We start from the raw sequence: 16,864 nt of genomic DNA on the forward strand, positions 1-16,864 counted from the left end.
GTTTGAAAGAAGCGCATTTTCAATGATCAGTTGAGAGATTAAGGGGTTTGACCACTTTTTCCTGAAAACATTGTTTTGTTGTTGCGCTTTGAAATTGCTCCAGAAATAAAAGGAAAATGTTTTCAGGTAATTTCCTGGATTTTCAGAGACCATATAAGCGTCAAATACTTTTTCCTACTGGATAAAACTACACATATTTGAGTCATTTTATTCCATACACTTGAATATTAAAGACTGGTGTGATGGAGCAGGATTGACCACTGCTACGCTAGTTTTCCTTACCATGTCTCTGATGAGCCACTGTTTAAAATGTTTAAGATCCGATACACAACTGAAAATACTGCACAAATCCTGTGCTAATAGGATTTGGCTTGCCCGCGTTAGTGTGTAGATTGTCTTAGGGTGCAAAAAGTGGGATCAATTAAACTTTATACAGCAAGTCTAAATAAACCCACGGATTACTCCAAAAAACAAATCGACACATGTCTTTGATGCATTAATATGAAGAGTTAAACACAGAGTTAGAGGCTGTATTCACAGAAATTTGTTACAAGTTTGTTAGAAGGTATCTACCTATAAATGTTCAATTTATAAAAAGAAAAACATTCTCAAGTCTTCACAGGAAAACAAAATTTTAATAAGGAAAAAGTTTTATTCAAGAATGTTTTATTTTTGTGCAGGTGTAGCCTTTGCCTAATTTTTTTTAAATGTTACACTTCCTTAGCTATTCTAGCAATGATGTTCTGTTTAAATGCAGTGAAGTATTCAAATGTGCTCTTCAAATAAATTTAAATTAACCATTTAAGAGAGAAAGGTCCATTGGAGAGAGGTATGCATTTATTTTTAGATTGATTCACAACAAATTGAGAATGGCTACAAATCAGACTTAAAGGCACAACCAAAAATCTCTAGCTTTAGTACAAAAAAAAAAAAAAAAAAGAAAACAATTAGAGGGTCCCTACTTACAAATTGCTAGTGAAATACATAAAAAAAAAAATAGAGGTAAAAAGGTTTAATAGGTCCCATATTGTTTTTATAGTACTATTTGGTTTCCAAAAAGGTCTGAAATGTCTTAAATCAATACATTTGAATTATGTGTTGAATGAACTAAAAATAACTGACATATCACATGTAAATGGTCCTCCCCTTCATATTGGTTCAGTTGAACTGAACACACCGACATTTTAAATTTAGATAAATAAATGTACAGTTAAAGTGGTGTAGCTGCCAACTGACATCAGCACGTCTACTAAAAACACTGCAAAAATTTCAAATGAAATAGCAAAATACACTATAAAAATATGTAACAGAGCGGTGCTCTATGACAATAATATTCTTTGAAACACTACACAAAAGTACTTCGAAGCATATCTGAATTCTGTACATTCTGCAAGAACATGTTCAAGTGTTCAATTTAAAGAGACTATAACTCAAGACCGTGTTTCTTACAAACCTGCTCAACTGTTCATTTGTTCTTAGCATATGGGTTGGTCAAGTCCGTTAGGATTTGTCTGAAACACAGAACATTGATACAACCTTAAAAAAAACCTAATTATTCTTAAACTAGTGCGCTCTTAGTACCAGTTTAAAAACAATACAGTAAATTATAACGGTACTATAAACAATCCACATTAGCAAATACTTTATGCCACAAAGCAGCAAGCTGGTAATCTTCACTATAATGCTGGTGCACTGCTCTGATGTAGAGTGTATACTGGCCAAAAATGCAGTACAACTGGAATAAAAGGTTAAAAACAAAGTTCTCTTGCATATTTAAAATGCTCAGAATAAATATCCGTATTCTTACACCCTTAACAAATCTTTGTTATTGTCAGAAGAACCTTTTTAAAGAAGACTGAATGTATGAGACCATCTCCTGTCATCTGTTGTTAGCAAGCAAGGCAGTGAAAGGCCCAAATCACTTCAGGTGCATGTGTTCTATCTGAACTGTAGAGCAGGTTGAAAATCGGTCCTCTATAACCAGATGTGAGACACACTCAAAGCGCGATACAGAAAAGCATACACCACAACATCAAACAAACAAATCAATCTCGGCTTCCATAGACCGGGCACGTTCAGGAGTCCTACTAGGGTTGTTTTGCCATACTTTTGGTTCTACAGTCGATCTTCACAAAGAGGATTCGGGTTCTACTACAACACCATTTGTTTCCGTCACTTTTTTGGAAACGTTCTCAAGCTCTATTGTGTCCACTTCAATGCCATCAGGCTCTTTAACCTTAGTGTTCTCAGACTCTGTAGCTATTTCCTGAATGCTCTGCTCGACTTGCTCCTTCCCAATCTCACCAGTACCACCTCCGTTGACTTTCTCCTCTAGTTGCGTTTTGTTGAGCTCCTCCATCTCCGCCTCAGTAATGGCCATCTCCATCTTGGCTGGAGGGTCAGGCTCTTGGGGCTTCTTATTGATGAAGAGGAAGTTACAGATGGCGAGCACAAGTGCCGAGATGACGACCTCACAGCCTGCTAGCAGGAAGACGTACATGTAGTTCTTTGTGGCATCCAGAAGCCGGCCTGTGAAATTGAACACAGAAACTTAAGTGATATCAACTCCTGTGTGGAGAGGACAATTGTTGTGGCTAACATTTCAGAGGTCATTCAAGGCTCAAAGAAAACATTTATGACCTAGGAGCTGCAGTTGGTGTATGAGTGTGTGTGTGAATGGGTGATTGGGAAACAGTGTAAAGCGCTTTGGTAACCTCTAAGGTTAAATAGCGCTATATAAGTGCAGACCATTTACCAGTTGTCAGTGTTGGGACCATAATAACAAACAATTTGCACTGGGTCTTTGGGGGAGGGGGGAATGAAGAAATGGAAAACCTCTAATAAGGAACTCCTAAAAATGAACCGCATAGTTTCCATAGAGGGTCTTTGTTACCCTTAAAAAATTTTTTTAAAAAAAAGGGCTCACATACTGCAAGTTATGTGAAGTGCCACCTACACCCCTACTACAGTGTGTGTGTATGTATAATATAGATATGCACACATGAACACACACACAGTAGTTTAAAGGTAACAAAAGAGCCTCTAATTATGGAAACCACGTGTGTGTATGCGTGCATTCCTTGACCATTTGAGAATGTGGCGTTTTCTTTGTTATGTAATCTGCAACAGTCTGGTTCGGGAAGTAAAAATCTTGCAAATTTATTCCATAGGGGAATGATTTTTAAAAAATAACATTTAAAAGACTGACCTTCCACGAGTTTCAAGGTTGTTAAATCAATGGTATAAGCCATGTCTGCATCATAAAACTTTTTAATAAATTGCGTTTAATAGAAGAATTTGTGGTGAATAACTACACTACCCATGTTCCTGAAGAAAAAGATCCACCAAATCAGAGAATGGACATTATTCACAGTAATACCATCTTTTTTTTTATCCCCTTTTCTCCCCAATTCCTACTACTTAGTAGGTCCTCATAGTAGCGCAGTTACTCACCTCAATCTGGGTGGCGGAGGACAAGTGTCAGTTGCCTCAGTCAATCAGCGCATGTTATCACATGGCTCGTTGTGCATGACACCGGAGACTCTCAGCATGTGGAGGCTCATGCTACTCTCCGCGATCCACGCACATCTTGTCACGTACCCATTAAAAGCAAGAACTACTATTTGCGACCACAAGGAGGTTATCCCATGCGACTCTACCCTCCCCAGAAACCGGGACAATTTGATTGCTTAGGAGACCTGAGTGAACTCTCAACTCCAGGGGTGGTAGTCCACAGGAACACCATCTTTGATTCTTGACTGGATTGAACTAAAAGGCTGTGAGGGTTAGACTTAGTCTCTTCAGTAATTTTTTTTTACAGTTGTTTCAAAGTGTTTTGGATATTTCTGCTGCCGAAACATGGAAAAAACTGCTTTACAAGAAATGTTAGATGACAAAAACCTTCAGAAAACAAGAGCTGTGGAAAATGACATGTGATCTAGGAGCTTCATACAATTGTGCTATTGAAGAGACTGCAAGTCTATCCCTCACAGCCACATTTTCGCGTGTCAAATCAAATATAGCATTACTGTGAATAAGGTCTATTGTGGTAAAGTCGGTTTCCCTACACTGTCAAACCAAGGTATATTTGAATATGAAACTTTTGCAATAAACTGTTTCCATTCTTCTAAAACTTGATTGAAAGTTATTGATATTTTTCCATCATTTTTAATTTGAACGCATCATTCGCAATGCTTCATGGGATTGTAGTTATTGCATCTGATGGATGAACTACAATCCCAAGATCTTGTAACCTTGTCTTTTTTTTTAATTTTCAAAAAGAAAAAAAGAAAAAATATTATATATGATGATTATGGCTTACAGCTTATGAAAACCCCAAATTCAGAATCTCAGAAAATTAGAATATTGTGAAAAGGTTCAGTATTGTAGGCTCAAAGTGTCACACTCTAATCAGCTAATTAATCCAAAACACCTGCAAAGGGTTCCTGAGCCTTTAAATGGTCTCTCAGTCTGGTTCAGTTGAATTCACAATCATGGGGAAGACTGCTGACCTGACAGTTGTGCAGAAAACCATCATTGACACCCTCCACAAGGAGGGAAAGCCTCAAAAGGTAATTGCAAAAGAAGTTGGATGTTCTCAAAGTGCTGTATCAAAGCACATTAATAGAAAGTTAAGTGGAAGGGAAAAGTGTGGAAGAAAAAGGTGCACAAGCAGCAGGGATGACCGTAGCCTGGAGAGGATTGTCAGGAAAAGGCCATTCAAATGTGTGGGGAGCTTCACAAAGAGTGGACCGAGGCTTCAAATGTCGTATTACTCTTGTCAAGCCGCTCCTGAACAACAAACAACGTCAGAAGCGTCTTACCTGGGCTAAAGAAAAAAAGAACTGGTCTGTTGCTCAGTGGTCCAAAGTCCTCTTTTCTGATGAGAGCAAATTTTGCATCTCATTTGGAAACCAAGGTCCCAGAGTCTGGAGGAAGAATGGAGAGGCACACAATCCAAGATGCTTGAAGTCCAGTGTGAAGTTTCCACAGTCTGTGTTGGTTTGGGGAGCCATGTCATCAGCTGGTGTTGGTCCACTGTGCTTTATTAAGCCCAGAGTCAACGCAGCCGTCTACCGGGACATTTTAGAGCACTTCATGCTTCCTTCAGCAGACAAGCTTTATGGAGATGCTGACTTCATTTTCCAGCAGGACTTGGCACCTGCCCACACTGCCAAAAGTACCAAAACCTGGTTCAATGACCATGGTATTACTGTGCTTGTTTGGCCAGCAAACTCGCCTGACCTGAACCCCATAGAGAATCTATGGGGCATTGCCAAGAGAAAGATGAGAGACATGAGACCAAACAATGCAGAAGAGCTGAAGGCCGCTATTGAAGCATCTTGGTCTTCCATAAAACCTCAGCAGTGCCACAGGCTGATAGCATCCATGCCACGCCGCATTGAGGCAGTAATTAATGCAAAAGGGGCCCAAACCAAGTACAGAGTACATATGCATGATTATACTTTTCAGAGGGCCGACATTTCTGTATTTAAAATCCTTTTTTTTTTTTATTGATTTCATGTAATATTCTAATTTTCTGAATTTGGGGTTTTCATAAGCTGTAAGCCATAATCATAAATATTATATCAAATAAAGGCTTGAAATATCTTACTTTGCTTGTAATGAGTCTATATAATATATTAGTTTCACCTTTTAAGTTGAATTACTGAAATTAATGAACTTTTGCACGATATTCTAATTTTTCGAGTTTCACCTGTATGTGTATGTGTGTGTGTATATATATATATATATATATATATATATATATATATATATACATACACACACACACACACACACACACACACACACACACACACACACACACACACACACACACACACACATCAATTCAAAAGTTTGTAATGTTACAATTCACCTCTGAACTGGATTTAATGATATCCCTATGGGAAAAAATTTATTGGAAAAATATACCTCCAGTGTTGTGCCGAAATCTTACTCCCCACTACCCAATTCGTTCCTATCCCTAAAGCCCATCTAAAAGAAAAACTGACCTGCTCCAGGTGGTCCGACCAATACAGCAAAGGCTTCAACCAAAAGCACCAAGCCGATAGCACTGGAGAACTTCTCGGTTCCCACAATGGTCATCAACACTTCAAACTGTAAGGCTCCAACCATGCCGTAGGAGATACCAAAGAAGATGCAGAACACCACAAGAGAGGAGTAGTCTTTTGCCAGGGAGCCAACAAGATCGGTGATGCCATTGAAGAGCATAGCGAAACTGAAGAGGTAGACACATCGTGGACGCACCCACTTGAGCCCAGCGATGATACCACATGTGGGCCTGGCAAAGATATCGATGAACCCCAGTATGGTGAGCAGCAAGGAAGACTTTGTGTCCTCATTGCCCAATTCCTTGGCGTAGCTTACCACAAACACAGGAGGCACAAAAAGACCTAGCACCATAATGGCTGCAGCAACCGTGTAAATCACAAAGCCACGATCTTTGAAGACGCTGAAATCAAGCAGCTTGGGTTTTGGTTTTGTTTCCTTCTCTTTTTCATCCACCTCATTCTTTTTTGGAGCCATCAAGGGCCTCATAAGAGCCCCACAGGCACAGCAGTTTAGCAGCAAGCCTCCAAGGATAAGGAAGCCTCCTCGCCATCCAAACTTGTACTGAAGAACCTGGCCAAGAGGAGACAAACAGCACAGAGCCACGGGACTTCCAGCTGCAGCGAGACCATTGGCCAAGGGCCTTTTCTCACTGAAGTATCTGTTCAGCATGATGAGTGATGGTTGAAAGTTCAAGGCAAGACCCAAACCTGCAGAACATTATATACTGTAAGACCGTTAATATGTCAACATTTTTTACGTTTACAGTCCACAATACAAATATTATCAGCATAACAATTTAAATAAAAATGTGAATTTTTACATTAATTTCCCCTTTTGCTTTAATGACAGCACATACACTTAAGTGACAGCTTGCATGGACTTGAAGTTGTTTAAAACTTAATGATCCATTTTATCACGTCATTACAGGAGAATGTTGTAAAAAGCATCTTGGATTTTTACTAAAATAAAAATGTAATATTCTGCACTATTTCTTGGTTACTAGGCAAGCACATTTGTAACGCTGTGGACTCAATATTTTCACCTATAAAATATTATTTTACAATGCTCACCTGTTATGACCCCTGTGCTGAGATAGATTTGAAATATGTTGGTTGCGAACGATGCCAAGATCATACCCAAGGAGGCAAAAAGGCCACCCACCATCATCACAGGGCGACACCCAAACCGGTTCACCAAGATGCTACATATTGGGCCTACAACAAGCAAACTGCTGTTAGCATTTAGAATACATAGGGGTAAAAATAGCACATAACATGAGCTGGCTTTACAGATAACCCGGACACATTAACTGGACATTTACATAGGATGGCAGCTCTTTTGCTTTCTTGTTACTTTTCCACAGCCAGATACATTTAAGTCAACTTCTTATACACAGCATGGTCTTCAAAATGGCATCAAGTAATACAGTGGTGGCCAAAAATATTGGCAACTTTGGTAAATATGAGCAAAAGCTGTGAAAAAAAAAAAGAATCTCTTGACTTGAATTAGAGTAAAACAATTGAAAGAGGGAAATATCTCATTATTAAATAAATATTTTTCTCCAAATTATGTTGGCCACAATTATTGGCACCCCTAGATATTCTTGAGTAAAATATATCTGAAGTATATTCCAATTCATATTTTACACGTTTAAGTGCACCTGGGTGACTAGGCACATGACATAGTTCAGCCATGACTTCCTGTTTCACAAGGGTATAAATATGAGGTAGGACACAGTCCAAATTCCCTTAAATCACATAGGGTTAGACCAGTGGTTCTCAACACGGGGGGCACAAATTGTATTCAAGAAAAGTTACAGGGCATCATTTGGGTACTCAGTGTATTTTATTGCTTTTCAAGTAGAATGTACATAAATAAAAACCTGCGTTCCCTCTCCCTCTGCATTTTCTTTTTGATGGGGAGAGGCAGAGCTTAGCCTGCCTTTTATCTAGCTGTCAGTGCAGACACATTTCAGTCAGACTCAGAATGTCAGCCGAATGGATTTCATATTGGTAAGAATGGATCAGTTAATCACACTTGCAAAAGTGTGATTAACTGGTATGGATCAGTTAGTCACACTTGCAAAAAGATGCATGTCAGCACCAAACCCTAAGAAGTGTCAAACACAAAAGTATGACATTAGCCATCTTCAGTTTGGCTTTACAGTGGCCGGGACAGATGCTGAACCACTGTCCCAGTGTGTCATATGCACAGATTTGCTGGCAAATGATAGCATGAAGCAATGCAAGTTGAAGCGACATTTAGAAACCAAACACCCAACACAAAGACAAACCCTTAGATTTATTCAAATTAAAGTTATCTTGCCTTGCACAGCAGAAACGCAACATTAGCAAACATACACCAGTGTCTAACAGCTGTCTAGAAGCATCATCCTAATTTAGCAACTTGTTGCAAGATGTAGTAAAACCTCACAATTGCCGTGGGGCTAATCTTACCTGCTGCCAAAGATATCTGTCAAGTCTGGAGAGAATTTCGCACAAAAGATTGGTGACATCCCCCTTTCTAACGATAATATTAGCCGCCACATATCTGACATGGCAAGCGAAGTTAAGGAGCAATTGCTAGCTAATACCATGCAAAGCCAGTACTATGACTATGCCCTGCAGCTTGATGAGACTCCGGATGTTGCAGGGCTAGCACAGTTGCTTACCAATGTCAGACACACACACACACACACACTATTGAGGACATTCTTTTCTGTCGGTCTCTTCTAGCGCACAACTGGAGAGGCATTATTTGAAGTCCTGGATGGGTATATAAAGGATGCAGGTATGTCATGGAATAAATGTGTTGGGATATGGACAGACGGGGTCCATTCAATGACTGGGAGGGTTAGCGGTCTTGTCACTCAGGTCCAGCATTTAGCCCCTTTAGCCAAGTGGACCCACTTCATGATTCATTGCAAATCTCTCGCATCAAAGCAAATGCCTGAGTCTCTGGAGTCAGTTTTAAAGCAGGCAGTGCAAATAGTCAATTTCATAAAAGCATGGCCATTAAATGCATGCTTGTTTTACTTTGTCAGGAAATGGGAGCCGAACATGAGCAGCTCCTATTTCACACCGAGGTTTGCTGGCTCTCCAGAGGTTGGGTTTTATAGTCTCTATGAATTGCATTCAGCGAAGACGTTTCTTGTTGATGTAAATAAAGTACGACCTTGCACGGTAACTGGACGACCCCTTGTGGTTAGCACAGTTGTCATTAGGGATGCACCGAAATTTCGGCCGCCGAAAATTTTCGGCCGAAAATGGCACTTTCGGGTTTCGGCCGAAAGAGAAAAAAGGCCGAAAATATATACCTCCTCGCCCCGCCCCTCAGAGCTCAGATTTCAATCTGGATCGATGTAGCCCTTATCACAGCTGTTAGATAATTCCACAACGGCGCTACCAAACAAAGGCCGATCATGTCAGCGGTGTGGAAATTCTTCAAAGTTTCTGATAAGGACATCAAATTTGCGATCTGCAGTGTTTATTCAGCAGAACTTTCAAGATATATATATATACAGAATACAGCAAGTGATTCTACAGGAAAATGTCACAACTAGCGCAGCTACACCACAACTTGAGACGTGTAGCTGAACTACGCCAGAAGCGACAATCCCCTTGACTACGGGCGCATAAACAAAGACCGCTTTCCTTTGCTTGCGCGGATTGCGCACAGGTATTTATCTGCCCAAGCACCAGCACAGAGAGAGAGAGACTGTTCAGTGCAGCATCTCATGTTCTTGATGAGCTTTCTGACAGGAGAGACTGTCAGAAAGTTTAGCAACTTTTGTTCTTGAAGAGAAACCTGTCACTTGTAGTTAAATAGAAAGCGGTCCAATATGATGTGTATAGCAATTACATTACACTTGTTCTTCACTTGAGGATACATCTGTCGTTTACAGTTGAGGTTGGATTTAGTTCAATTACTGCTGTTTTGCACAATAATGTTCACTTAAAGTGTACATACGTTTACATAAACAGAATAGAGCACTGATCTAATATATATATATTATAGTTATATATAGATCAGTGGAATAGAGGTCCTCTGCCATTCTGTGTTCTGCCTTTTTGTTTGAATAAAAATTACTGTTGCATATTTAAACTTTTTGAAAGATGCTAAGTTCATTACTTGACTGTTGTTGTGCATATAATAGTTTTCTAAAACTATACATTATTTGGATAATTGTTAATAAAATCTGTAAAATTAGATTTTTACAGAACTGAAAGAAGAATAATATTTAATATAGTTTTAATATATTTGTCCAATTTTGGTGTGCTACTTTCAATAAAAGTGTGATTTATTTTATTGGTTTATATTTTTTCCATTTCAGATTAATTAAATTCATGAAATTAATGAAAAAGTATCAAATTAATACAATTATACACAACATTTTTTTTTTTTTAAATAGGTAAAAATTTCGGTTTTCAGCCAAGTGCATCCTGGATTTTCGGTTTCGGCCCAGAATTTTCATTTCGGTGCATCCCTAGATGTCATACCTTGTAGACATTTTCAACAGGTAGAATTTGTTGAACGCATCGTTGCAAGGGAGAGATGCCAACATCTTGCTTCTTTCAGACAAAGTCAGGTACATTCGTTGGCAAATTGGATCGGTTGCAAATTGGGGGGAGTGCCACATGCTTGGGGGTGCTTTAGTTCCAAAAGATTGAGAACCTCTGGGTTAGACCAAAGAATATTGTTCTGATGTACGGCAAAAGGCTGTTGAGGATTACAAAATGGCTATAAGAAAATAGCTTAAGCATTGATAATGCCCAGTTCCACCATCAGGGCAATAATTTAAAAGTTCCAATCAACTGGAGATCTTAAGAATCGGTATGGAAAAGGACGTGTGTCTATATTGTCTCCACACACAGTGAGGAGGATGGTTCATGTCAACTTGGCCAAAGAATCTCAAAGAATCACTGCTGGACAATAGCAAAAAATTAGGTTTTTGGCAGCAAACACCAGAGATGAGTTTTGCGCACACAGATGCAAGTACCCAATGCCCATGGTTAAATATGGTGCTGGAATTTTAATGTTGTGGGGCTGTTATTCTGCCAGAGGTCCTGGACATCTTGTTTGGATGCATGGCATCATGGACTCTCAAATGCCAACGGATTAAAAAAAACAAATCTAAACCTGGCTGCCTCTGCCAGAAAACTTACAATAGGCCCTGGTTGGATCTTCCAGCAGGACAATGATCCAAAACAAACATCAAAATCAACACAAAAATGGTTAATGGTCCACAAAATCAAGGCCATCCCAGTCACCTTACTTGAACCCCATAGAAAATTTGTGGGGTGAACTGAAGAGGATAGTCCACCAACATGGGCCTCTGAATTTGTAGGTTCTATTGAGATTATGTATGGAGGAACGTCTCAGATCACTTGCCAGGTGTTCTCAAACCTCATTAGTCATTATAAGAGAAGCCTAAGAGCTGGTATCTTGGTAAAGGTAGGTTGCAAAATGTATTAAATGAAAGGGTGCCGATAATTATGGCCAACATGTTTGAGAAAAATATTTCTTTAATAAGGGAGATATTTCCCCTTGTTTCGATTGTTTTACTTCAATTAAAAGGTTCGATTTTTAAAAAATTTTTTTATGAAAGATCAAAAGGCTAAACAAAGCATATTTTTTTCTTTTTTCACAGCATTCTTTGCTCATATACCAAGTGTGCCAATATTTTTGGCCACCTTTGTATCTTGGCCCTGCAGCCTGCCAGTAGAAATCTCTACCTGAGCCATAAAGCATTGCTAGAAGAATGGAGGAGATCCAAGCGGTGTCACTGTAGCCCACTCCAAACTCCCTGATGAGCTCTTTGAAGAAGACACTGACTGCTTTGGGGAAGGCATAGGAAAAGCCAGTAATGACAAAGCAGCCAAAAAGGACAGCCCAACCCCATCCTCCATCAGGTGCCTTGACCCCACTGTTGCCAGTGTCCACTACCGCTCCACCCATGATGATTCGTACAGGTCAGGTCTCACAAAACTGTACAAAAGAGAGAAGAAAAAAGCAGAAGGTTAGCCTAGTTCATCATTCACTTTTATCTGTTTTCCAAACATTGAAAGTAAATGGTGACTAAGGCTGTCAGTTCTAACAGTGCCTAACATCTCCTTTTTCTGTTCAATGAGTCAGTCATATGGGTTTGGAACAACCTATGGAGGAGTTAATTAGCCTGCGTTTGAGTAAACCAAGCTTTTTGATTCTACAGCAGAGGTAAAAACTAATTTTAATTGGATTTGCCATAATCTATTAAATCAACAGAACTGTAAACAGATTTTAATTCACTAGTGAATTTACACATACAGCTGGTTTTCTCCTTGACACCCTCTCTCATTCATTTTCCTTTAAAGAGCAACATGTCTTAAATTCTTGCAGTATTAAATTCTGGGTACAATGTGTTAAATGGATTACCTACTACAATTATCACAAGTTATGACTTTTAAAGCACCAGTGGTTTTAATTTCAAACCAGAGAGTAGTAATTATGTTGCCTCAAAAATACTGCGCAATGTATGAACTGCCATGCCCTTTTAGATTTCTCAACGTTCACATGGGAGTTGTCAGAACATGCAATTGATGCATAGACATCCCATTTTTAAAATGGCCAATAGGTCATAAACACACATACCCCTTTCCACCATGGTCTCATGTCAGGGCTGCTTACCAGGGAAACTTGAGAAGTGATCTCAATACTGGCTAACTGACAACATTAATAAATAACCAGCCCACAAACGCATACAGCATATTGTGATATTTGCTACTGACGAGGCTGGAGCCGTTGTGTGAGTCCAATGCAGATAAAAAAAAAGAAACAAGCGAGTAAAAGAGAATACATTATTGTTTTGAACCACAATACACAAGCATAAAGAATTAAGTACATATAAAGCTCTACATCCCAAGAAACCTCCGGCTGCACAAATTTTTTTTAAACTCCAGCAACTTTCCTCGCGTCCATCTCCCATGTTGGTGTGTCCCATTCAGAAGTAATCATCACTATGCCCTACTCCCTTTGAAGAAAATTACCCTTCACACTTAGAGAGCTTCAGATGGCTGAAGGTGATAACGGCCAATCAGAACACATTAAACTATTCTTATTGGGAATACTGTTTGGAATGACTCTGCAGCATGGATTGTGCTCCCTTCAAAGAGCCCTGCGAAGGCATGCAAGTTAGTACACAGCCAGACGTGCTGAACAGCTGTAAGGGGAGGGTGTGTTCTCATTCTAGAATTGATTGAATAAGATTTTTTTAGTCTGAAGAGACTGCAGATTTAAAATGTTTATATCTTCTGAAAACAAATTGTGTCAACATTTAGAAGTGCACTAGCATATAGATGACCTTATAGCTAATAGATATGGACAAAAAGCAGCAAAACTTTAATTTTTATTTCACAGGGTCTTTTAAACTTCATTTAATAGTATAGTTAGCAAAATAGCAACTTGATTCAAACACAAAGATATTTTCACTTTTCATTACTCTAAATGAAAATGCGATGTGGGATTCAGCGCACACACTATGAAAGCAAGGAAAGAATGCAAACAATCAACCTTCTAAAATTGACCTTGTTAAAGGGGTAAAAAAAGCTTCATGACTCATTAGACTGAAGAGACTGGTCAATGCTTTGCAGTGAATGCTCATTTAGTCAAAGGATAACACTAATTTACAAAAAGCTTCTGGACACCGAACCTCTTTAGAGTCAATGTGGATTCAATCAAAATGTGATCTAAAATTTGTAATTTAGCAGACGCTTTTATCACAAGTGACTTCCAAATGAGAAACATAAAAATCGCAAGTTCAAACAAATGTCAACAGTATAAACATATGGTAGATTAAAAAACAATATGTTAATAAATTAGCTCTAAAATACTTCAGTAGCCCATGATTTGAACAACTGGAAATTAAACACATCTTCAGATCATATCAATAGTATCAAATGCAATTGGTGTGATAGCCTACAAGCAGATGTATGTGGATAAAAAGAAACTTCTAAATGGCTAAATGCAAGACATGATGTAGGAAAATTGCATTAGTTAAGTAGTCAACCATGCAGCCAATATATATGCAACCTACCTTACTCAAGGCCTCTGAAAACAGATTCTTCAAAACTGCACAGAACCTCTTACATAGTATTTTCTCTATGAGGTGTCAGGGGGCAGGAGTTGAGGGAACACCTCCCCCTTTAAGCCCTACAGAGCCCAAGCCAAGAATCTCTATCCTAAATTAAGACCTTAATGTGGCACTGATTGCAATGAACACAATCAACTCACATATGGTGGAAAGAATACAGAGTAACTTGATTTGGTTTATCCTCACTTTTATAGATTTGCATGCAGTATGTGTAGATGAGATTAAAAAATTAGAAGGAATAATTTACTGTGATGATTCAATTCAGAAATCCCACTTCATAATTATTGACACTTCTTGTGCATACTAATTAGTGGCACGTGCTTATTTTAATTGGTCAATCGAATATTTTATATCAATCCACTCATTTTATGTTTTGTATTCTTTATATTTTTGTTGTTTAACTACCCTTAGAAAAGTACTGCGATGCGATTTACTGTGACGTCAACCTCTGCGTTTTACCATAGGGAAAAGAGTGACTGTCAACTAGCGTGTTACGACAGTAAGTCACAGTTTGCGGATACCCTAATAACGAATTACGAGAGCCGTAAACTGACAGCTATCTGTCGAAAATGTGTCCGCGTTTCTCGTAGTAAACTCCACACCAATTCCAAAAGGATTGTTTAGTGTTAAACATGTCGAAGATTAGCGGACAGGCGTCAGTTCTTTAAATGACGATCTGTTTACTCACAAAAGCAGTTTATTTAGCGTAATGAAGGATCTCCTCCATAGACATCCATTAAAAAACGCCTCTTGTCTCCTCGCAAGTGTTCCGCCCATACAATGCCTGTGGGGCACCTGCGTACTAGGATATTCTATTTTAGGCTAAGCTTGTAGGCTCACTATATAAGGATTCTCGTATATTTAAACCGCATATTGTTTTCATTTACAAAGGGGACAGGGTATTCGAACATGTAAGCACTTGGCTTTGTATTTATTTGTTTGTGGATGAAATAATTATGGATGCTAAGAAGAAAATTAAGGAAGCTCTACAATAGGCAATTTTCATATCCTTTGAATTTTGAGCGTAATATAGGTAAAAGATGTGGATCAAATATTGAAGCATTTTATTTCGTTCTACTTATTTTTATTTGCAGTTCTGTATCTAAACATTTGAATGAAGGGGATCTGACGCATCGACGCTCTATGGTCTACGTGCTAAACGTGACTTTCATGCTCTCTCTTCTCCACTAATAATACAAAAAGCACTGACACTTCGCATGAGTACAAGTACCCTACAAGTCTTGAGTATATGAAAAAACAAAAACAAACAGCTACTCGATTATTATTAGACTGCCTGCTGTAAAAATAAGACTAATCGCACATATGTGACGTTGTATCGATATGAGGCTTGACCTGTTGGAGATGTGTATATTCGATACAGCGTATGATACTGCTATGATATTGGGGGGAAATTAGCATTGTATTTATTCTCGCGCTTTTCAGTACCAGAACCTGTTAATTGTTGTCAACACCAAAGGCGGATTCAGCATCAACCGCACTCATTCATATCTTACACAAAATCACCCAATCATCATCTCCGACACAAGTTGACAATTTTTTTAAGACATCAATACTCAAATACATAGCCTACCTTAATGATGTTTAGTTAATAAGGTTTTCCTTTGATGATGCTCTTCTGGGACCAGGATAATCACGATCGCGCAGCAAACATCTTTACAGAAGCACTTGAATGGGATCTGGAGCTTCACTGGTGCTCATCTGAATGTAGTGTCTGATCTGACAGGAGCCTTTTCTGTCACCGATGAATCACTTGAATCACGCTGACGTGCAGACAATGATGCGGCTATGTAGATGGCACTACGTGCGTTTTTCTCTCTCTCCTCTCTCTCTCCCCATACAACCCATGTGCTCTAGGGATTTAAAGAGGATTTATGGATCTTTCCTTCTGGTTGGATATTGGCTTAGCTGGGTACTGCACAAAAGCATTTTATGGCAATTTTACTTTTCATATAATAACATTGTAGCAAATATCAGTGTTCAATGTTTTTAACGTCCATATATGAAACTGAGTCGTTGCGAAACAGGATGATGACACGTCCTTGAAATTCTACATTCTCATCTGTTTACAACTGAAAACAAGGTTTAGGCTGCTGTAATATAATTTCTATTGACGGCTGTAGGCTTGCATCACAATTATATACTGATCGGCTATTATAAATATAGAAAGGGTCAAGTCAAGATTAGCTGAGGAAATGGAAATTATATTTTTACTTGAGTGAGTTGCAGCATCTATATTCTTTGATAAAAGACCTAATGTGCTACATTCGTATGGAGAAATGAGAGGAAAAGCGGCATTTATATTCTACACATAAAACTAGAACGTGACTGCAGGCAGGTAGAAACCACGTGAGTCAGGTTTCCTGTTTCATTTGGCGTCTGTTCAGTTGTACATTGTTGCAACCGGCAAAACAATGATGTCACGTTTGGTAAAAGATCAACCAATGGCTTAGTTGCGCAACACCTCATATTGTAATTTTGACAGGGAGTTACCCTATGTACAGAAGCGTGTCATAGGCTTGGGCAACACTTTTAATAGTTTGTATTTATGTATTTTGTGATAAAATTGTAATTTATATATATAATATGTATGTGTATTTATGTCTTACTGTGTATTTCTGTATATACTTGTATTTTCTA

The 16,864-nt window shown here is 38.7% G+C and overlaps 2 protein-coding genes across 2 annotated transcripts in view; one reads left to right on the forward strand and one right to left on the reverse strand.

The window, feature by feature from the left end:
• Positions 1 to 694: 694 nt before the first annotated feature.
• LOC127626441 (monocarboxylate transporter 4-like) lies at positions 695 to 16,654 on the reverse strand. The gene is made up of 5 exons (XM_052102213.1): positions 15,798 to 16,654; positions 11,814 to 12,066; positions 7,149 to 7,292; positions 6,018 to 6,785; positions 695 to 2,529 (listed from the first exon to the last, which is right to left on the reverse strand). The coding sequence occupies exons 2-5, from the start codon at positions 12,034 to 12,036 to the stop codon at positions 2,129 to 2,131; spliced, it is 1,536 nt and encodes a 511-aa protein (XP_051958173.1). The 5' UTR covers positions 12,037 to 12,066; positions 15,798 to 16,654; the 3' UTR covers positions 695 to 2,128.
• Positions 15,051 to 16,864, forward strand: part of ccdc57 (coiled-coil domain containing 57) — a 28,570-nt gene continuing 26,756 nt past the window's right edge. The window contains exon 1 of the mRNA XM_052102219.1: positions 15,051 to 15,117. The gene's annotated coding sequence lies outside the window, so the exon portion shown is untranslated. The remainder of the gene's footprint in view (positions 15,118 to 16,864) is intronic.

The sequence above is a fragment of the Xyrauchen texanus genome, chromosome 33 (assembly GCF_025860055.1).
Source record: "Xyrauchen texanus isolate HMW12.3.18 chromosome 33, RBS_HiC_50CHRs, whole genome shotgun sequence".
NCBI lineage: Eukaryota > Metazoa > Chordata > Actinopteri > Cypriniformes > Catostomidae > Xyrauchen > Xyrauchen texanus.